Source organism: Idiotropiscis lumnitzeri, chromosome 17, assembly GCF_059441095.1.
Source record: "Idiotropiscis lumnitzeri isolate Australia: NSW breed Sydney's pygmy pipehorse chromosome 17, RoL_Ilum_1.0, whole genome shotgun sequence".
Taxonomy (NCBI): domain Eukaryota; kingdom Metazoa; phylum Chordata; class Actinopteri; order Syngnathiformes; family Syngnathidae; genus Idiotropiscis; species Idiotropiscis lumnitzeri.
The window spans coordinates 11512291-11533419 of record NC_142407.1 but is presented as its reverse complement, the minus strand read 5'-3'; the positions used below and the strand labels follow the sequence as shown (position 1 = coordinate 11533419).

General features: G+C 40.4%; 5 protein-coding genes across 8 annotated transcripts in view; 2 read left to right on the top strand and 3 right to left on the bottom strand.

Moving 5' to 3' along the window:
• Positions 1 to 12: 12 nt before the first annotated feature.
• Positions 13 to 4847, bottom strand: LOC148320256 (uncharacterized). 2 transcript variants are annotated; one of them, XM_088279586.1, is made up of 6 exons: positions 4639 to 4847; positions 4453 to 4573; positions 3958 to 4237; positions 3763 to 3869; positions 3620 to 3662; positions 13 to 3390 (listed from the first exon to the last, which is right to left on the bottom strand). In XM_088279586.1, the coding sequence occupies exons 1-6, from the start codon at positions 4670 to 4672 to the stop codon at positions 1630 to 1632; spliced, it is 2346 nt and encodes a 781-aa protein (XP_088135712.1). In that variant the 5' UTR covers positions 4673 to 4847; the 3' UTR covers positions 13 to 1629. The 2 variants fall into 2 exon arrangements, with proteins under 2 accessions (XP_088135712.1, XP_088135711.1); XM_088279585.1 differs by having other exon boundaries at positions 4453 to 4846.
• A 22-nt stretch (positions 4848 to 4869) lies between these two features.
• On the top strand, positions 4870 to 8416 carry bkgd (beta-keto-L-gulonate decarboxylase). Its single transcript, XM_088279587.1, has 8 exons — positions 4870 to 5272; positions 5341 to 5439; positions 5537 to 5610; positions 5712 to 5813; positions 6110 to 6286; positions 6844 to 6993; positions 7316 to 7432; positions 8060 to 8416. Exons 1-8 carry the CDS (start codon positions 5206 to 5208, stop codon positions 8231 to 8233), a joined length of 960 nt encoding a protein of 319 aa, XP_088135713.1. The 5' UTR covers positions 4870 to 5205; the 3' UTR covers positions 8234 to 8416.
• A 180-nt stretch (positions 8417 to 8596) lies between these two features.
• LOC148320254 (piggyBac transposable element-derived protein 4) lies at positions 8597 to 13779 on the bottom strand. 3 transcript variants are annotated; one of them, XM_088279897.1, is made up of 3 exons: positions 13435 to 13779; positions 10580 to 11950; positions 10369 to 10512 (listed from the first exon to the last, which is right to left on the bottom strand). In XM_088279897.1, the coding sequence occupies exons 1-3, from the start codon at positions 13569 to 13571 to the stop codon at positions 10506 to 10508; spliced, it is 1515 nt and encodes a 504-aa protein (XP_088136023.1). In that variant the 5' UTR covers positions 13572 to 13779; the 3' UTR covers positions 10369 to 10505. The 3 variants fall into 3 exon arrangements, with proteins under 3 accessions (XP_088136021.1, XP_088136023.1, XP_088136022.1); XM_088279896.1 differs by having other exon boundaries at positions 10393 to 10512; positions 10577 to 11950; XM_088279895.1 differs by having other exon boundaries at positions 8597 to 11950.
• A 1174-nt stretch (positions 13780 to 14953) lies between these two features.
• On the bottom strand, positions 14954 to 16719 carry timm22 (translocase of inner mitochondrial membrane 22 homolog (yeast)). Its single transcript, XM_088279175.1, has 4 exons — positions 16425 to 16719; positions 15814 to 16010; positions 15290 to 15362; positions 14954 to 15195 (listed from the first exon to the last, which is right to left on the bottom strand). Exons 1-4 carry the CDS (start codon positions 16681 to 16683, stop codon positions 15119 to 15121), a joined length of 606 nt encoding a protein of 201 aa, XP_088135301.1. The 5' UTR covers positions 16684 to 16719; the 3' UTR covers positions 14954 to 15118.
• Positions 16280 to 21129, top strand: part of specc1 (sperm antigen with calponin homology and coiled-coil domains 1) — a 34445-nt gene continuing 29595 nt past the window's right edge. Inside the window, exons 1-2 of the mRNA XM_088279173.1 lie at positions 16280 to 16706; positions 16969 to 17160. The gene's annotated coding sequence lies outside the window, so the exon portion shown is untranslated. The remainder of the gene's footprint in view (positions 16707 to 16968; positions 17161 to 21129) is intronic.

The following is a 21129-nucleotide window of genomic DNA, read 5'->3' as shown; positions in this document are numbered from 1 at the left end:
TGGGACACAAAAACAAAAAAAAGTTTCCAACCGGATCGTGGCACCGATCTTGCCGTTTTTTTTAAACGCTGGCTGTGGTTCTGCGGTTGCGAATGCTGACCGCCTCCTCATTGGAATCTGGCGCCGTGAACGACATAATATCTACCTGAACTACTGTTGGTTAACACGCTGCCTCGCCAATGTAAGGTTGAAAAAAATCATAGAAGACATTATACCACGAATGCATTTCCGGGGAAGTCGTTTCAAAATAAACTCGAGTTAGGCGTTGTAAAGACAAGACAAAATGAGAGAACGTTACATCCTGTTATTACCTTCATAATACTATCACGAGTAAAAACAAATCTGCAGTACGTCTGCAATACTGAACACTTGTTTTGCTTTTGTTCAGTATTATTCAGAGAACAATATTCACCAATACTTTTTTTATGTTCACTCTTTGCTGTACATGTATCTTTGCTGTTGCTATAACGCAGATATGTTTTGGTTTGGAATTGTTAATATTACGAATTACACTGTTTGCACAATATTTGTGTGTTATCCATTGCACTTGCGCTTTAGAAGTAAGTTTTTCAGGTATGGAGTACTGTAAGCCTACGTGCGATAATGCCCAGACTGTATTAAAACAGAGTAATAAAGTATACCGGGCTATTTGTTAAGGTCCGGGACAGGCCACAAATAGCGAAAATTCGTGATAATTGATGTCCTTTGCAAATGCATTGAAAAAAAACATTTTAGAATAGATGAAGTCAAAGGGGCTCCACTGTATTTATATTTCGCAAATCTTTCACTTATTGGGGGATATGGATAACAACATAACTCCTGCAATGGTGAGGGAATTATAATAACCAAACGGTCATATCAAACAAAAAATAATATTTGTAAAGTATGAGTAGTCATTTCTTCATCCAACCACTTTTATATTACACCTTACCTCATCACACCACAGTAAATTACAAATACAAGAAAATAGGCTCACTGGGGAGCATGCGCAAGATTTTGAACAAGAGACTTCTTTCCTGTAAAGCAGATGTGCATACCACAAGTCTCCACCCGTTGCTCAGAATTCTGAAAAGAAATTCTTGTGACGAAAAGGGAAGCACCCTTTGTGTCATCATCATAAGGCAGCTTGTGAGTTTCTTTAAAGACTAAATTGTCCTGGGCCTGACTCATCTTGATTGAGGTCATCAACCACAACTATTCTTGTCTGTCTGTTCCAATTTTATTGTGGTTGAAAAAAGTGCTTCTAACATTCTTGTTGAACTAATTGACGAGGTGAGAGGGCCAAAATGTCAAGACAACTACAACCACAATCTGTTTAACATTTCAAGACTGTTGTAAGCCATGGACAATAATTACATCTGAAAATGTTTTACCTCTAAAGGGGGAACCGTATTACCTATTAACCATAGAAACGAGCTCTAACGCAGCTTTACTCGTAAGAACTGCAGCAGCAATTACCGGAAAACTGCACAACTTGTCAGCAGCCTCTTTCACATTTAATGTTGTTTGCTTTTAGTAAAGTTGTGTTGTATTATTTGTTAAAAAAAATAAAAAAAATTCTTGTTGAACAACATTGAATGTGAGCCTATGAAGATGATCAACATTGACCCAAAAAAAAAAACGTTATTTTCACTGATATCGTGTGAGGCCACTCTTTTTATGTTTGTTTTTCTTGACACTGTCTAAAGGTGAAAATAGAAAAAGTGAATCGGTGTCTGACGTCACGGCGTTGACGTCGGGTGTTGATGGATGTCTTTCCTTCTTTTTCTTTTTACGTTGAACGCCCTCGTCACACAAGAACTCCTCGTCACGCTCGGCCTTATTCTTCTTATGACGTTTTTTCTCTCTTCGTCGTGTTTTTTTTAAATCATTGAATGTGTCATCTTCTGGCATGTCCGGTGCATCCTTATTACACGCGGCACCACCGGGAGAACTTTCAACATAGTCAGCTTGATTAAATGATAAGTTGAGCTCTCCGGATTCTTCAATTTCAAAATGTAGAGTCTCCTCTGTGTCACAATGCGATTGATCTTTATGCTTTTTCTTCTTCTTCTTCTTTTTGACCTTGGCGTCATCAGCTTTCAAGAACGCAGAACAAGATGTGCTTTGCTGTCTCTCCACATGGGTCACCACTTGGTCATCATTTCGCCTCTTTTTACCTTCCGAGACCTCAATGTTTTCAGGCAAAGCACAGTGAGAGGATGCGTCCACAGAATCTTCTCGGCTCCCGTGGCCGGCCGACTTCCTTTTCTTGATCCTGGAGTGTAATACTGCCTCAATACCTCTGCTTTCTTCCACTTCAGCAACAAGGAAGGAAGAGGTCCCATTGTTTTTGTTTCCCCGTCCAGACACAAAGTCATCGATTTCTGGGATTGTTCTGCTTGATTTTTTCTTCTTCTTTTTCCTGCTTGTCAGTTGAACGTCTTTGTCTCCACTCGTTTTATCAGTTTCGTCAGCAGCGTGGCGGGTCTCGTCTGGCGTGTCAAACGCGTCTACTCGCTCAGATATACACGAAGACGTCTTTTCTTCACGTCTATATAACGGTGGCGCATCACTGGAAGATTTCTCATTCTCATCTTCAGGAAACTTCTTTTTTTTTCTTTTTGGAATTTCTAGTGAAGCTGCAGTAGGGTCGAAACTCCCTGCTTCCTTATGTGACTTCTTTTTTTTCTTCTTTTTCTTCCGCTTCTCATCATTTAGAGGTTCGCTGACCACGCGGGAGTACTCTTCGACCTCTCTTTGCTTGATTTTCTCTGTAAGTTCATCTCGACTGAGGGAGCACATGGCATGTTCTTTTACGCCGAGGTCAAGCTCTAAGTTGACCTGCTTCTTTTTTGGTCTGTTTTTTTTCTTTTTCACCGAGACAATGTCACTCTCTATATTATTATCGTCTGTCGGAGTGTTAGTAACATGTGAAAATTTGTCCATTCTGTTTTCATGAAGATAGAGCTCATCATGAGCCTGTCCTCTGGCTTTTGTGGTTTCCATGGTTACAGAAGATGCAGCATCCTCATCCTCTTCTCGCCTGGACAGCCAATCATTCGCTTCTTCAGATGCAAAGTCTTTTTGCTTGACTGGCGCAAATTCGGTAGTAGTTTCCACATCAACAAGTTCTGGTGTTTCTTTTGGGAAAAGAGTCCTCTTGCTTCTTAGCGTTTGGGTTTGCATCACATTGTTTATTCGTGGTACATGAGTTGAATGTTTTTCATAATTTTTGTCGACGGCCACAGGCGTACTTGACGTTGGCACCTCATTTGACGTTTTATCTACTTTGTCCCTATCCTTAGAAACAACTCCTTTGTTCTTTTCATGTTGCTTGGTACGCTGTAATGGAGTGGACCAGGGCTGCTGCCACTTTGCTCTCGATTTTGCCAGAAAATTTGTTTTTCCCTGCAAAAAAACACAAAACAATGAGCATCAATTTGATGCTGGTTTTTAAGACAAAACAAAATACATTTTGTGTGTTTGAAGAAATTAACCACAATGTACGATGAAAACAACACATTCCTTAAAATGGTCAAATTCGCGCATTTAACGTCAAAATCTTACACTTTATCGATCTTCTTTTCTCACATTTATTCTCCCCATCTTTTTATTTTGAGAGTGACAGATTGCTTACCACCACTTTAATGTCCTCGTCACCAAATGCGTCTTCTCCATCTCTGCAAGAATACAGATATTTTGCAATGACTAAAAACATCAATTTATGAATAACAAATGACTGTGTATGACAACTACATGTAATAATGTAACGAAACTCACTCTGTCAAGGGTGATATGTCCTCATCATCTTGGTCAACAGTTGGTAGGAAATTCTCTGCTCCCTGCCTCAACTCGACACATTTAAAGAAGCCACCCATCACGTAATTCTGGAAACAGAAAAAAATAAAATATTGAATGATGATAAAAGTTGCAAAAATGTTAACATATAAGGATGCAAACCTGAATGATCCTTACATGAAATTTTAGATTCTGTTTGGTGGTTAAACGAATGGAGCTGGGCTTCCATTTCCTTTTCGGGAGAAAAGAGAAGCTGTACTTGGGTAGCTTTATCGGTCTTTTCTTTCTCTTCTTTCTGTTCGTCTCATGGTCATTGGCATCACTGTCAGAAGACGAAGTGTCCCCACCACTGTCCTCTTGCTCGGCAAAGGTGTGCCGTAATGATTTCCGGCGTCTGACTGTTCTCACGGCCTGAGGCACCGGCAACTGGGTTATAAATAGGCTGTCTCCCGAATCACTGCAAAGAAACAATCACAAATAGGTGCGCTTTTAAGGACGTTGTATATTTAAGATGGCTAATGCCACGCAGTTCATTAGTGCATTGAGATACAAGCAACATTTTAAGATACGGGATGTTGCTCAGACGATATTTTGCTTTGGTTTGTGAGTGCAAACTTCAGACTTTTCTAATGCATTAAATATTAACAAATACGGATGCAAAAAAAACTGTACCTGTCGACTTCAGGGCACCCTTCAGGTTTTCGATTTTGGCTCCGCGCTCCCGCAGAGCCGTCGAGATATTGCGATATTTTCTTCACATAATCTGGAGGGGACCTTTCCAGGACAGCGTGGCCTGTTGATATCACGTCAGCCAAAGAGTCAAATTGAGTCAAACCACCATCATTGCGTGCCTCTGACATTTTGCGCTTTCTTCGGCTAGTTGGTCTTTCATCTAGTTCATGTAGGAAATGAGCACACACTCCTTGGTGATCATAATAACAAAAAATAATGAAGCCATCTCATTTATACTGTTTAAAAAACGGACAGACCATTTATAATGAGTAGACTTTGCGTACTGTCATCGTCACACGTGCTTCCGAAAAATAAACAAGGAAGTAGTTTGGGCGTGGTCACGTGACTTCCTCTAGACGCACCAAAGAATAAAAGACATGTCAAGATAGAAACCTCGTGCGTTAACGTCCTTTTTCGTCGAGCTGTTGTGTTGATACGCCACTGAAAAGATTTTTGAAGACCCATGTGAAAAGAAATAACATTAAACTGTACAAACGATAATAGCCATGGACGAAATATATTCAATACTTCTTAGAAATAACCTCGCTGGGTATGCAGACAATGCCACGCTCGTACATCATACAAACTTTCTTGTTGCTTTATTTACTCTTCGATTGTGCTTTGCCCCGAAATAGTCAGCCGACACTTTTCCAGTTTTCCGTTTCTTGACTTTACTTGCACACAAATATAGTCATGGCAGATGTTAGCAAAACTGAAAAGGTTCAGTTGCATGTCCCAGACCTGGAGGAACTGCGTGCCGGTAAGGACTTGAACGTAATACGTGGTCAGACGAGCGAATCAAGCAATTGTCACTATTACTCTTTGCAGTATTACAAACAGGACTGGAGAATAACTTTGCAGAAGTTAAGGTGAGTGTTGTGGAATGTCCTGATCTCACTAAGGAGCCGTTCAACTTTCCTGTTAAAGGTAAGATTATTTTTGCACAATGACAAACCACACGTTACACATTAGATTTGAATGTCAGCGCTTTTGTTTATCACGTGATGTTTACTTCATCCTTCAGGTTTGTGTGGTCGTCCCCGGGTCACAGATGTGGGTGGAGTCCCTTACCTGGTTCCATTGGTTCAAAAGCACAAGGTCCTGTTCTCTACAAGCCACCCAGAGATGCCAGTTACATCTGTTGGCTGCAACTGATGTTTGTGTGTTGTCCATTTGTATTGTCATATGCTTCTTATTAGGAATATGACATGAATGCTATATCAAGAGAGTTGGAGCTGCCAGGAGCGTTCATCCTCGGTGCAGGAGCTGCTCCCTCAAGGATCGTGGGGATTAATGCTGAGGTAGTCCCCTAAATTTGCAACAATCTCCAACCACCATTTTAGAGTCATCACTGTTAGTTTTGCAATTCACATAATACAGCCGAACCTCTAAAACCAGATTATTTTGGATTTCAAAGCAGATTTTCCATTGTGAATTATTACTTTATTATTAAACTGAAAGTTCTGTTCATTATCTCTTCGTCCTATTCCCTGAAATTTTGAGCTGTACTGACAAGGAAGGCAAATCTAAATTATTAGCTTGTTCTTCACTTTTAAAAACAGCAGACTGAACTTCGATATATATTTTGCTATCCCAGTTGGTCCCACTGGTTCTGACTGAAGCCGATGGAAGGCCTGCGGTGAATAGCAGCTACTTCTCCTCCATTAATCCAGTGGATGGCCAGTGTCTGCAAGAAAGATACAGCGACAAATTCCCTGACTGCAACTTTGGACTGCTGGGGAATCTTTATGCTTGCGAGGGGAAGCCAGGAAAGGTGACAATTATGATTACAACTGCTTCAAATACAGCAACAGCAAAGTAGACATAAAACAAAACAAATCGTGCATTGTACAAATGGGCACTGTGTGTCAGTATGCATGCTTGCTTTTATGTTAAGTATTTGATTAGAACAATTTCACAAATGTTGACTTCTGGCCTTTTTTTATGCACAATCGATCATAAAGTCAGTTTATGTAAATGTTTAATAGGCTGAGGCAGGTTAAACGTTCCTGCGACGTGGTTGACATCTAGTGGGTGTTTACTAAAGTTGAGCATTAAAAAAATGCTCCACAGGCGATGCAAATTGCCCATACACACGGGCAATGATTTACACAGTGCAGCTCAGCCTTTAGCAAGCGAACGTCAAAGCTAGCAATCTGCTTTTGGCGGTATGCTCAACTCATTTAAAAATGTAACATCCCGTATATGTCTTTTCAAAAGCCTTAAGCTTTATTGTTCTTAACTAAGCATGAACGTCAGCCCCATCGCACTCACACTGGCATCAACTGAGGGGGCATAAATAATGAGACAGTCGTCTCCTTCTGTCCAAAGGTCATCGAAGTGCGGGCCAAGAGGAGGACAGGAGGGCACAGTATCGTGACGGCCTTGCGAAAGACTCTGGAGGTTCAGTACCCTGATAAAAGCCTGGCTCTCGGGGGCACATTCATCCTCCAGAAAGGGAAAGCTAAAATCCACATCATGGTGAATATGAGCGCCTTAACGCGGCAACTTTAAATGAATTATATGAAATAAATTCGAGGGGACATATTATGGAAAACTTTTTGATATTTGCATAATTTCAGCAAGACAAAAATGAGGTGTGAACACCCTATATTTCTTAATTATTTGGGGGGTGGGGGGGGGGCAATTTTGACAAAAGCACATCACAACGGTGAGTTTTGTTTGGCCACCTGGGAAACTTTTGAAATTCACGATAAAATGCGTACTATGTCCCCTTTAAACTCCCATATCCCAGTATGGGAAAATGGCCGCAGTGAGACTCATGCTGTCCATTTATTCACAGCCACGAGAGTTCTCTGTCTGTCCGCTCACTTCCGATGAAGAAGTCAACAGCTGGCTCAAACACTTCGAAGTGAACGCCCCACTGATCTGCCAGTCGGTGCTTGTAGCCAAAGATCCCGTGAGTCAATATTTTATCAATGAATGCAAATATTAATGTAAAAAAAGTCTTGGGCCACCATTAGATTATTTCTTTTAGAGATGCCACAATGACTACATGGTGGCTTACAAACAGTTTTTTTGGGGTTGTTGTTAATCTTTAACTTTGTCTTTATTTTCACTAATTTATTTCAAAACAATGTCATGGTAGTAATTAATGATTGTGGTAGCCTAAGACTTTTCCAGTTCTGCCCATAAGTGGCGTTCAGTGTTTCCCTTTCTACTGGAAGAGAAGCAGCATAATTAAGAGCAAGAAGAAGAGGCAGAGAAGGTCCACAACTACACTCCATTAACAGTAGCTTTTGAGGGCTCACCAAGATGGCGCCGATGGTCGCCTCTCTAGTATTGCCCTTGTTTTTGTCATTTTTTTATTCATCCTTGGCGACATAACGCCACTTACTTATATGAGATACGACTTGCTGACTCTTGTCCTGACATACTGTGGATACTGTAGATGAACAAAGATAAATTATTTGTAATCTCTCATGGCCTAATGTGCCACGGCAAAGTAGTTGGGAATCACTGAATTAGTGAAAACAAGGCTGCACTTTCGTTATTTTCAATGATCATTTACGTGCTTTGTATGAAGGGACTTGACCTACGTGTGGAGCACACCCACTGCTTTAGTCACCATGGAGAAGGTGGCCACTACTACATAGACACCACACCGGACAGCGTGGACTACTTGGGCTACTTCGTACCCGCCGAGTTTATATACCGCATCGACAGGCCCAAAGAGAGCCATGCAGTCGGAAGAGATTAAACAAGAACTGCACGGTGCACCAGTGTTAATGATGAAGGTCCGTGCCACATAAATTGTCTTTTTTGTGAAATTCTAATGTACATGTTTAAAATCAATATCCTGTATTTGTGGTGATATCGGCTTCTGTATAAAATGACTGATCTTTTTCATTTGGAATATCCCACAGAATTAATAAACTCTTTTGAAATAAATTCATTTGGTACCTTGAATTTACATACTGTAGTTATCCAAAATTTGCTATAACAAAATTTAAAAAAGAAAAAAGCTAATGCTATAAAATTGACTTTATTGATGACAAAGGGGTTTCCTTCAATCGACCCCATTTGTGACTTCAATTGATTATATATTTCCAGTGGAGTGTATAACAATACAGTCATTAGATCATTGGTAAATGACATCAGTGAAGAACTTTCAGTTTTCACAATTTAAAATACATAAAAACGAAGAAAGATACCTCTACACTGCTGGGTTAGGACAGAGAAAGCCATCATTTTTTTTTTCAATAATGACTGACCAAAACAAGACTATTGTACTGCATACAGAGAAAATTACCCCGACAAAGCATATGATGAGTTTTTAAGGTTATAAAATTATTATTATTATTTTATTTTCAAACGACAACGATGGTCCAAAAATACTATATGGTAGAAAACAAAAACAACGATACACAGTGAATGTTAAAGGAATGGGAGAATGCATGCAAAAAGAAAAACAAAAATATATTGTGCCTTGATAAAATCTAGAACAACTACAAGTGCATTGTCATATTGTGCTTATCATAAGAACTTGTATAAGTAGTACTTGTATCAGTAGTAGTAATGATAAATATGTGTAACAAAATGGACAAAATCAGGGATGGGCAACTTAAATGATGGATGGAACCACAGTTTTTATATAAAATAAATAAAAAAATTGCAATCAAAGGACGGTACAAAACTGCTCAACAACAAACCAATAAGTGCTAGAAATAATTTGGTGCATTTTTTGACTCAACTTACTCCAAAATGGAATAGAATTGAGGTACTTGTCCTGCATATCATTCTAATTGCCATATTTTTGAGGATCTTCATTTCATATCATAAACACTGTTTTATCTTAATACTGCATTATCTGTCGACTATCTAAAACTCCTCCAGCGCCGCGGTCAATGTTATTTAGTTTTACGCTTCCCCATCAATAACAATGACGTTTTTGCATATAGAGCGGCGTCCCCAAAAATATTAACATCATTTCATAGCTTAATAGCAGTCAATTCAATTCACATTTTAATTAGATGTTTTAATTTTTAAAGTTCAATTTAATGTTTTACTTTTTCAGGGACAAGAATGCCATTCACCAGCAATGAAAGTGTTATTATTTTTTTTTTATTAATAGTTTAATTGAATTTGCATAGGGCATCCAGTAATTATCGTCGAGTACATTTTACTCTAAAAAGACTCGAAATTTGAGAATAAAATATTCAGCATGAATTCTATGCAGAATTTTATGCTGAAAATTTTACTCTTAAATAGTCTATTTAGAGTAAAATATACTCAACGGATTTTTCTGTGCAGTGTTTCAACGACGGAGCCCAGGCTTGCGTTTTAGATTTGAGTATTTTAAGGCACACCATCTATCAAAAATATCACAAATCTTAATGCATGAATGCTGAAAATTGTTAATCTCAGAGTGTGAATTTTCGAACCCGCTTAATTGATTGAACAGAAAGCTTTTATAGTGTCCAATCAACCTACCATGTATGTTTTTGGAATGTGGGAGGAAATCAGAGTACCCGGAGAAAACCCACGCAGGCGCGGGAGGAACATGCAAACTCCACACGGGAAGGCCGGAGCCGGGATCGAACCCCCGACCGCTAATGTCTCTCACTGTGAGGCCATCGTGTTAACCAAAAGCCGCCCTAAAGGAGTATCGATTTTGCTATTTCAAATGGATAAAAATATTTTGGGGAACGCCTTATTCTTTTAGTGTTGCTCATCATGCCAAAGCTGGAAGCAGTTTTTTTTCTGTGAGAAGCACAGCGGGACCTCACACTTCCTGCAGACCACTTTTGTTTTAACCCTTTTTATACCTTGAGCGTGACACCTCCCGCAATATTTCCTACAGTTACCTGGAAAGAACACGGGCATACAGGTGACTTGGTCCGCTGCTTCTGCGGCAACTGTTGGTGGTGTTGCCGTCTTTCCATCCAGCTCGAGCATGCTTGCAGCCAGCCTCTCACGGAAGACTTGCTGACTCAGTGGCGTTTGCTTTGTGGGCTCATTCTGGAGAGCAATCAGCTCCTTGTGTAGAATGAAGGCATTGATGACTGCAATGTCCACAAATTGGAAAAACAACGTTTTGTACCACTTTTTGGTGTTGTGGTGGACGGTGTAATCGCCAGACAGATCCACGCCCCCCTTATGGCGATTGAAGTCCTGTACGGCGTCAGGAATGGTGATGCTTTTGCTTTGACACCCATCGTCATCTTTCACTTTGCACTTCTTGGTCCGCCCACTGGATGCCACGTGGAGTGAGGAGCACATGTTGACATTTTCTGGGCCCAGCCACTTGACAAAGAGGAGGCCATCGTTCCTCAACCACCGCAGGTCTCCGGTCGCAGCCTTTGCGGGAAGATCATTGTCTGTAGTCTTGGGGAAGCCAACCTGATTCTTTCTGATGGGCCCGCAACATCCGATGTTATATTTCTGAAGGTTCCGGAAGAGCGTGGGACTGGAGTAAAAATTGTTGACGAAAACTTTATAGCCCCCTCCCAGCCGAGGCAGGTCCAAAATTTCCATTATTGTTTGATCACGCAGACTTTGGCCATTGGTGGAGGATTGTGTCCGATCTGAGCCGACAAAGAAGTTCCATGTGTAAGCAGTACGGGAGTCGGCCAAAATTAATAGTTTGAAACCCAGTGTAGGAGCTTTGTCCTTGGCACATTTTTGTTTTCCGTTGATCTGAGTGGAGGGCACCAGTCTCTTATTGATGTTAATGTTCTCGTGGGGTTGAAAATTGGCTTTGCAGGCTGAAACAACGTCAGTGTAGAGCGGCTTGATTTTGAACAGCCGATCATGTACGCGCATACATTTTTTTCCCTCATTTTTATCATTGTCTTTTGGGTTGCTGAGATGCAGTGACCACAATATGGCCTGAAAGCGGTCCCGGGTCATGATTTTCCTCGGAAAGCCGAAGTTGTACGGCCATCTTGTCGTCCAGTAGTCATCCCAGTGAGGGACTTTCACAATGCCAGTGAAAATGACAATAGCGATGAAGACGTAGAACTCAGACACAGTGAGCAATTTCCAGCAAAATGACGTTGTCTTTGCCTGTTTTTTCTCCGCATTTGCATTTGTATTGTCCACAATCGTGCGAACAACTGACGTACTGAAAAAAAGCTGAAATAAAGCCAAAGGAGACCACTGAGTCGAGGTGTCAAACGTAGGCCCAGGGGTTCTGACGGGTGTGAAAGGGGGAGTGTTTGGACCCATATCACACTCCTCCTTGCAGCGCCACCTCTCTGTCGTTTCAGACTTATAGCGCTTAATGTGGGCTGTGTTCTGCACGGTTTTCTTGCGTTTGGTCGCACATGACGGTCCTGGTGAAGACATCAATGTCTCTTTGTGAAGGATTGCAGTGGAGGAGTGCCGGGTGGCGGGACCTTGCAGCGGGGCAGTTGCGACGGCTCTTGGTGACTGATAGTCCACATCTTCATCAGTATCATCGTGGTAATACACACTATAAATAAAAAACAAAAGAAAAAAAAACATTGATTACTTCTAAATTCACACATGGCAGGGCCAATGTGATGGTCTGGGGCTGCTTTGCTCCTTCAGGACTGGATGACTTTTTGTGATTAAGGGAATAATGAATTCTGCTGTGTCTAGAAAATTCTGCAGGTGAGATGCCGATATATTTGTTGATATTTAAATTGGTTTCATTATCTGAAATGTTTAAATATTTATAAATTGGTGTTGGCTTACCATTCTTGACTAAAATCAAGGTTTTCGAAATTCAAGCGAGTTCTGTGGAGCAGTTTATAAAGCGTCTTAATTTTTTTTTGTACATTTACAGCAGGATTTGTCATTTTGGAGCTGCATTAATTAGGTAAATCCAATTATTAAATGTTCCACCTAAAGTTTACATCTTAATCAAAATATTTACTTTAAGATGAAATATTTATAATTAACGATTGTGTTATTATTAATATTTAACGTTTATATTTTGATTAAGATGGAACTACTAGACTTATCAGATGAAAGCACAGGGAAAATAAATCTTTACGGGCATTTTTCTTAGAAACTATTCTCGAAACCGATACAGTACATTTAGTTCTGCACACAAGCGCCACTCTCCAGCAGTGTTGGCTTGCAAGGCCCAGTGGTAACTTGAGCAAGGAGTTTTGTTCTGAGATGATATGCTAAAGATGTACAGTTAATAAGGTACAGTATTTGAATTTTGCTTTACAAAGTATGCAAATTATTTTTTGAAGTAAGTAAAACTGAGGTCACTGAGTTAAAGTATCTAACTGCGTTAAAATGTTTTTAAATTACTCTCCATAGTTAACACCTTAATTTTGACAGACCAGGTAAATATATACATTAGATTCATAACGTTAAACTTTTAGATTCGATAACAATACAACATCATCAGCCCAAGCTTTATTATTGGTGGTTGGCCAAAATTGTAATTATGAGATAGTATCTCATAACTGCGATTTAATGTATTGTGAGGACTTAGTATCTCGTTATTTTTATTTAGGACATAGCATCCCATTTTTATCAGACGCTATGTTATAATCATGTCATTGCCACTTAAAGTTTACTTTTCCTTACGTCACTGACTGTGACGAGGGCGCTGGTATGCCATGTGTCCAGGCAGACACTGTTGTTGGTCTCCTTCTGCACATGTGGAGCGAATAGCAGCCGTCCAGTGTCAGCCGGGCGAGTCTGCATGCAGGCTTACGCCCCCGCTATCTTTAATCTTATAAGCGATGTTGAAAATGGATGGATGTATGCATGGATATGTGTCCTTATTTTTACCGGCACAAATTCTTCGAATTCCGGATGGACATTCGTACATACGTCGCCATAAAGTTTGACAACAATGTGCGTGCTTCTCGCGGTCAAATAGAAAATGGCACGCGGCAACTTGTTTAGAAACTAGTCCCGGCGACAGTTGAGATGAAGTTGAAAAGAACCGCATGATATGATATACTGTACCTTGCATCGGATGATGAGTACAACAAATCATCTTCGTCGCTTGTGGAATCAAGGTAGACATCCCCCTCAGCCACGTTTGTTTCCACTTCAGAAACCGTGGCTATATCAGCGTCTGAGCTATCGCTTTCTGTCGCCATTGCTTTAGTCGTTCGTTGATGAAGGAATGCACTTTTTTTGCAGCGAATACCTGTGAGACGGACTCTCAGCTTTCCTCTCCGTGGCAGGTCCCGCTTATTGTCACGTCGCACTGCCAATGAATAGAAAAGGGGCGTGCCGAATGTCACCAGCAGGGTTTTTTTTTCTTGTTTTCATTGGGAAAAAAAAACGCTGCGTTAAAGGTTTCACGGTAAATTTCTCACCAGATTTTTACATCACAGACTTAAAGTCATTACAGAACTGAAGTTTAAAGGTGTTTACTTGATTATTTCAATAAACTATCATATAAAATTATTTCAATAAACTATCATATAAAGTGTGCTATTAACTCATTAATTACCATTGACGGGTATAGAAGCCAAAAAGTACATTTTACCCGGGCTGGCAGTGAATGAGTTCTTATTAATCACCCCATTATCACGTGTTTCTATGGTGAAAATGATTGGTTAAGGCGTGCACAATCTTCTTCGACGGTGAGCTGTCTCTTCTGATGTTTAGAGCGCCCTCTGCTGGCGAAACTTGTATTTGCACTCTAATATAGAATACAGACATGGAATAGTGCGACACACACACGCACACACACACACACACACACACGCACATATAAAATATATTATATAATAATCAAGAGGCCACTCTGGGTGTAATTGACAGCAACCCTGATCTAGATCAAAAGCGTATACTGGTGATGGAGAGGCCAATACCATGTGTACTTGTTTCACTACATGTGCAAAAAAATAAATAAATAAATGGCCCACATGAGGGAAGCAGAGGAAAACGTACTGATACTGAGTGGAGCAGAATTGAGCACACTGTTTACATGGGATATCTTAAGTGCACCTAATATTTCTGAGTACAGTGTTCACCTCCTGCTCCTCACACAAACGTTCAGTTGTTCTCACGCCGATCCTCATCATTTCACCTTTTTTCTGTGTGTGACTATGACTTAATGTGAGGCGAACAAAGCCAACCACAGCACACATCGGCAGTTTCGGATTCTGTTCTTCGAAAATCGTGCAATTCTTGACGCTCCAAAAGTTCTTTATAAAGAAATGACTCAAGGCTATCTTATGCGAATTTAACGTTTATGACACGCCATGACGCATGACAAACACTAACGGTACTTAAAAAAAATAAAAATGAAGAAAGCTTATTTACATCAATGAGCTGTTGGTCACAGATGGGGGGGGGGGTGCTAAAATAAACAGTTTTCATATAAATACTCTTATTAACATTCCTCACTGAAAAGAATAATGTGAAGGTGGCTCGTCCCCTCCCCCCCAACTCATCATTCTTAGCATTGACAGAATTAACACACCTTGATTCTGCCAACAATCAAAAAACGAGGCCTCAGCCAGTATGATAATTTCAGTCCATTTACAGCAACCACATAAATCCAACCAATCATAATTGTTGTTGGCTTCCACACCACTCCTCCATTTGCGGACCGATAGGTCGGCATCTTTTATAGTTGGTCAGCACAGGGTCATTCGGAGGGACTCATTGTCCACAGAGTCACTTTGGTGCTTCACCGCAGATAATACTCAATGGCTGCAGAAAAAGCGGCAAAGCCTCCACATCCTAGGACCCCGGCCTTCAGACCAGCTACAATTGTGGGGGGAAAAAAAAACAAGCGTAGGCATAAGAAACAAATATTACATACAGTACATCATCTATGTAAATATGGCTTTTTACATACCCCGAAACCCTATTGCTCCTCCAGTAACACAACCGCTATAAACTGCATTCTTCCAGTCTGATTTGCCTCTGTGCTGTAAATAAAATTGGACATGTTACAACTGTGTCTCAGTCTGATCAATAGAAGAAATTGACTTCACAGTCTGCAAAGTGAATTCAGAGGTTTGTTTCTAAATATTTTATACATGATTGAAGACAATTGCTGAAAAGGTCTGCATTGAGGAACTAAACTGTTCCAGATTAAAGCAACTTCAACCTCAATGTTGGACATGGTGTTGACACTTGAGCAGCAAGTGGCACAATCGGATCAAAAGCGACAACTGACAGCTCAGACTCCAAGTGGAGTCTGAAGTGGGTGGACTCAGAGGTTGTACAATTAGTAATGCATTACATCACGAAATTTTAGTGCAGAAATCAGTTACTTGTTCCATATTTAGCTTTTATTTGTTTGGTCCTTTTTGTCATGAAGAAGAATATGGGGAGAAAAAAAAAACACTGAACTACTCAATACGAGTGTTACCATACCGATTCTATAATGCACTCTGTACAGGAGAACATGGCGCCCACGATGGCAAAGTTCTTAGCGTAGGACATGCCCCTCTGGCCCATGTCTCTGAGGACTTCTCGTGCTGTGGGGGTCCTCAGCGGATCCTTGGGATCAAAACCAACATTGGTGTCTATACCTGCAGTGAAAACACCAAACGCTCCCCCGAGGACAAAGCCTATGCAAAACAAACAATCAAAGATGTAAAACAATGATTGGATATACAGTACAGTTGGAATTGAAACTTTTCATTGTAATGATGACACTCAAAACAAGGATTTTATAACCTGCACACGAGTAATCTATACATCTCAAAACAATTATTTGCTCCAAATAGGGCTGGTCAATTAATCAATTATTGAGTTAATTTGTAGGGTGATTATATGATTTTACCGATTACAATAAGTCAAGTGAATCCCCGCTTCAAGTTCCACGATGAAGCACGGAAGTGAGCATTGTAATTTTTGTTTTACTTATGAGCAGACAGGAACCGAAAGAAGGAGTGAAAGAATACAAACAATGACGTTTCCGCAAATATGTTTCATTTTAGGCACGATGCATTGATAAAGTTACTAAACGGCATTTAGTGTACCTCCAACGCAGGCTAAAAGTGACTTAAAAGCGCAGCTCTCCATTGCCCTCTCTATCCTCTTCTGCTCCTCGCTTTTAGGAGGCACCGGCAGTCCCCCCATGACGCCGGGGTTTAAGTCCTTCACGGCCCTCTTGTCCCCAATAAGATGATCCAGGACCATACTGTACTGAATCGGCGGGCTTTCCATGTTCGGACCAGCTGGAGGAGAACTTTTGGAATCAGAGACGAAAACCTCTGCAGCACTTGTGGAGGCCGCCATGTTTGACAATGACACGGCTTTAGGTAAATGTAGTCTTGTATGAGCAGAGGCAGATTCGTTATATTCGTAATAAATTTTGGGTGTTGTTAATTTACTTTCGAAACTTCTAGATTATACAGCTCATATAATTATATATTTAAAACATGTTATTAATTTATAGAGCACAGTATTATTTTCAGGTTAGTGGTGGCGAAATTCTTTTTAAATGCGTTTCATACCAGCATATTCAAGCTGTACTGTTATTATAGTTAATTTAACTAATCTAAAATATATTTCATACAACAGGTACTACCACGGACCGGTACGACGGCCACGACGCAGTGGCAACTCACTTGAACTACATTTCCCATAAAGCCCTTCGACGACTGCGCCACGCGCTCCACCTATCCAGCGGCCAGCTGTGACTTGGTGAGTCGAGGTGGTAGCGGCGGCTGCATCCTGCCCCGACAACAGCAGCGCTTCAGCACTACTGAACAGGTGAGAAGAGCATATAACAAATTCTCGCTTCTCTATCTCTTTATCTCAGACATTAGGCTGTGCTCTTGCGCATCGCTTGTCTTGTGCCAATTTCTATTAACTTTGCCTTTCGGTGTGTTATGCTGTAATTGTGAACGGGAAAGCTGCAGCGATGCTTTTTTCCCTCGGATGACAGATGGCTCGTAACTGGAGATGTGCATGTTCGATTTGATGGAAATATAATATTTCAATGCTATAAGCAGGCGCAGAAGGATGGGAAACGCTGTTCCTGTTCACTTGTGCCATTGTCTAACTGAATGGCTGCTAGGACGGAACGCTTTTAATGGTCATTTGGGGACTTTATTGTCACTGCTCTTATTCAATTGTTTATTGAACTAAGGCAGGTGTTTTAGATGAGAAAAAAACTCACCACGCCCAAAAAGTCACAAAAAGTGTATATAATGTACTGAAATCATGGTGACGATCTCGTGTTAGTTTACTTGCGAATTCAATTGAAATCTGGATTTAGTTGAAAGCTCTTATTCTGTTACGTGAATGGCAATAATTTGTAAAAATGTTTGTTATCACTGAATTATAGTTTTCATAATGACGCGCCTCATAATCTCAAAAAGGTCTCACTGCTCTGTTTGTGCTGCATATCATTCCAAATCTGCAAAGAAATAAAAGAATGGAAGAAATTAGCCCTACTCATGTAGTATGGGCAGATTTTCCACCTGTATTTCGTGGAAATCATTTAGTGAATGTTTATCAGTGTTCTTTGAAGATTTTTTTGGGGGGGTGGGGTTGTAATGAAATAAAATAAAATGAAATATTTTAAATTCTTTATTTTTTTTTTTCCTTTTTGATTAATCAAGGGGCCCCTCAGATTAGGATTGCACGCAGCCCACGGGCCGCCAGTTGCCCATCCCTGCTCTAGATGCAAACTATTACATCTTAAATTCCCCTCACATTTTAAGTAGTGCCTTTTTTATTTTACGTGGTCATCCAACCGTTTGTTCCTCATTAGTCAAGCTTCCAAAATAAGGCACTGTTGTGTTTAATGTGCTTTGTCAGTGAAAGCTTGCTGTTCACATTTTTAAAGGCCCATTTTCTTTCACTCAGCAACCCATTTGGCTCGACCACAGAGGTGTTATTATTCATTTGTTTAGTGCCTTAGCCTTAATTAATTTAATTAGTACCTTGTGTCTCCTGTAATGTCAAGTCTAATGCTGTGGATGGGTGAAAAGCTATACGTTGTCTTAAAAAAAATGTTTCTATTGCTATTACCGGAAAAATAAGTTGTTTGTTGGTTTGGACGTGAGTTGTTTCGTTGTTTTTAATGACACTGACATTAATGGCGGAGAAACAATACACATTGTCCCTTTTCTGGTGGAATGCCAATTTGATTAGTTGTTTATTGAACAGAAGAAATTACTGTCAAATTTGATTTAAAACTGATGACCTATCTCATCAATTGTATTTGCGATACATGTTTAAACTGGAAAGATACTTTATCTTTACTAATTTTGATTGAGGTTATATTTGACAATACTGAGTTTCAGGAGGAGGTCTGGCGTGGACCGGATCTGGCAGGCATATTTTGGGGAACCAGACTGGGCAACAAATGAGAGCTTTCAATTTTCTATTGCTACTTTTGAAAATCTCAGAGAAGTAAAAAAAAAAAAAAAAGTATTACAGTGTGGTCAATGTAAATATTGTTTGGAGCTAAATAAAGCCTCTTCTTTCCTCTTATGGTTCACCACACCAGAAGGGGAAATAGTTGGGTGTCTGCTTTTTGGGACAGAACACATTTGAAGAGAAGCCCGTCTTAATATGATTTGATGGAGTTGAATATCTTTTGGCATTTCAAATGAAAAATGGTATTGAGTGTGTCATAAAGCTACTTCTGTCTATGTTCAAAGTGATTATTTCCAGATTTCTGATCCAATTCCGCCACATTTGGCTTCATTTAATGATGTTGTTGAAACATATTGCACTAGACTTGGGATGTCCTTGTGGAAACTGGCGACGAGAGCCTCGGTATTATTATATATTTTTTTTTTCGTTGGCTACTCTCATCTTCTGTTTAAATCGTTACTCAGGCAGTTCCTGTCATTTTCTTGCTATTTATAGCATATGGGTTATCTGGGAAGGACCCATGTTTTTTGTTGCACACACTGGTGGTCTGGAAGTCTGTTCACCGTGGGAGGAATTGAATATGATCGCCTGATCCTCTGCAGGGAATTCAAGATTTTGGCTCAGTGGATGTCTCCTACTCCTCCATGTAAAAATAATCACAGCGCACGAAGGGACAGAGTGGAGTACTAGCCACTGCGCTCGAGTCCTTCATCGAGATGCAGCGATGACGTGACCTTGTGATGTGGTACGGAGGGTGGAAGGCTGGCTATTATGAAATGTGGTCGTAGGATGATGTAATAAATCATGTCAACTGACGTTTTAAGGCCCAGCCCTTGAGCAAAAGCAAATACAGAAATGGACAGTAGTTCGTTTCTTAACAATAGCACTGCTGTTAATGTTGATACAGCGTTTTAGTTACATAACAACTGACAACATTAATCGCTTGATCAGAAATATTTTCTGAAGTGGCGACGGTGACTCACTTTCAGGCAGATTGGTCTGAACACAGGAAGACATGCCCCTCACTAAATTGGGCAAAGCTTTCATTTAAGAGATGGAACGATTGAGGAAAGAATTGTTCCCTGCATTCAAATGTGATTTTCAATCATTTGCGTAATGTTTTTTTTTTTTTTTTCTTTTAAAAGATCTTTTCCAAGAAAGCATACAATGCCAAACTGTCAGGACAATGTCTTAAAGGTAACAGATGCTGAGATAATATTAGGTTGCCTCTTCTCGGTAAACAGGACAAGCAAGTTGTCGAGTAACGTGAGCACCGGCTGGGAAAAATTTGAAATATTTGTCTGAGAGGTGAAGATCAAATAGAAATGTCACGACATTAAGTGTCTCCTTGGCCTGGCCCGTGCGTTACAATGCTCTGGAAAGTCATTGAGCTTTGTTCTCATGGATGCGGTGCAAGTGTTTCTCTGAAATCCGCACACTCGCTCTCAATGCAAACAGGAAAGCAACAGACGTTTCTGCAATGTAGCGGAGGCTGTTAATCAGACTCCAAATTTGACACCATCAGAGCAGGAAGTTTAGCCCTCTGGGGTGCTTGGCTGGGGGGGGGGGGGGGGGGGAGGGGGAAGAAACGCAGCCTCTGGCTGATGAACTTTGCATGAGAATTTTCGTTTGTGCTTGCATGATCGTACTCGGTGACTTAATGCACGAATGTGACTGCTGGGAAGTGACGTAGACAGCAGTCAAGCATATCTCGAGGAATCATTGAAGCACGTGCTCGGCTAATTACAAATTCAATTGAATCGTATGCATTAACTTTTGTGGCGTTACCAAGGTAACGCAATACTACTCAACCATGCCCATGAAACTTTGAAGAGGGGTGTGTGGTGTGGTCCAACCAAACGGAAACATTACAAATTGAGCCAAATTTGTTTCTTTACTTTTTATTTTTTTGTCATTTGCTAAACGCTTAGCACCAGCTCGCTAACAGCCAATCAGAGTGATCAATTGTCACCCAAGGCCGACATCATTTTGCATACGGCGACTGATGGCCCATTGATTCAAGTCATATCTAAAAATAACCCAAAACTCTCTTAATTATTCAACTTGAAACACTTAGGATTGTTCCGCTTTGTGTTATGTTGTTGAAGTTTGGTATATTTGTGCATTTTATTTCATGAAACAATGACTTGCTATGGTGTAAAGGTCAAAATTTGAATGGACATTTACTGGATAATGGCTGGATGGATGAATCAAATATTCTTTATTAAAGACACATTCTTTTATGAGTTTGCATTCTGAGTCACCAAAAAATACAGCATCCACTTAAAAATGACAAACAATCGTTATGATACCAATCCTGCAAAAGGCCCACCGGGAATGAGAAGCAGGGTG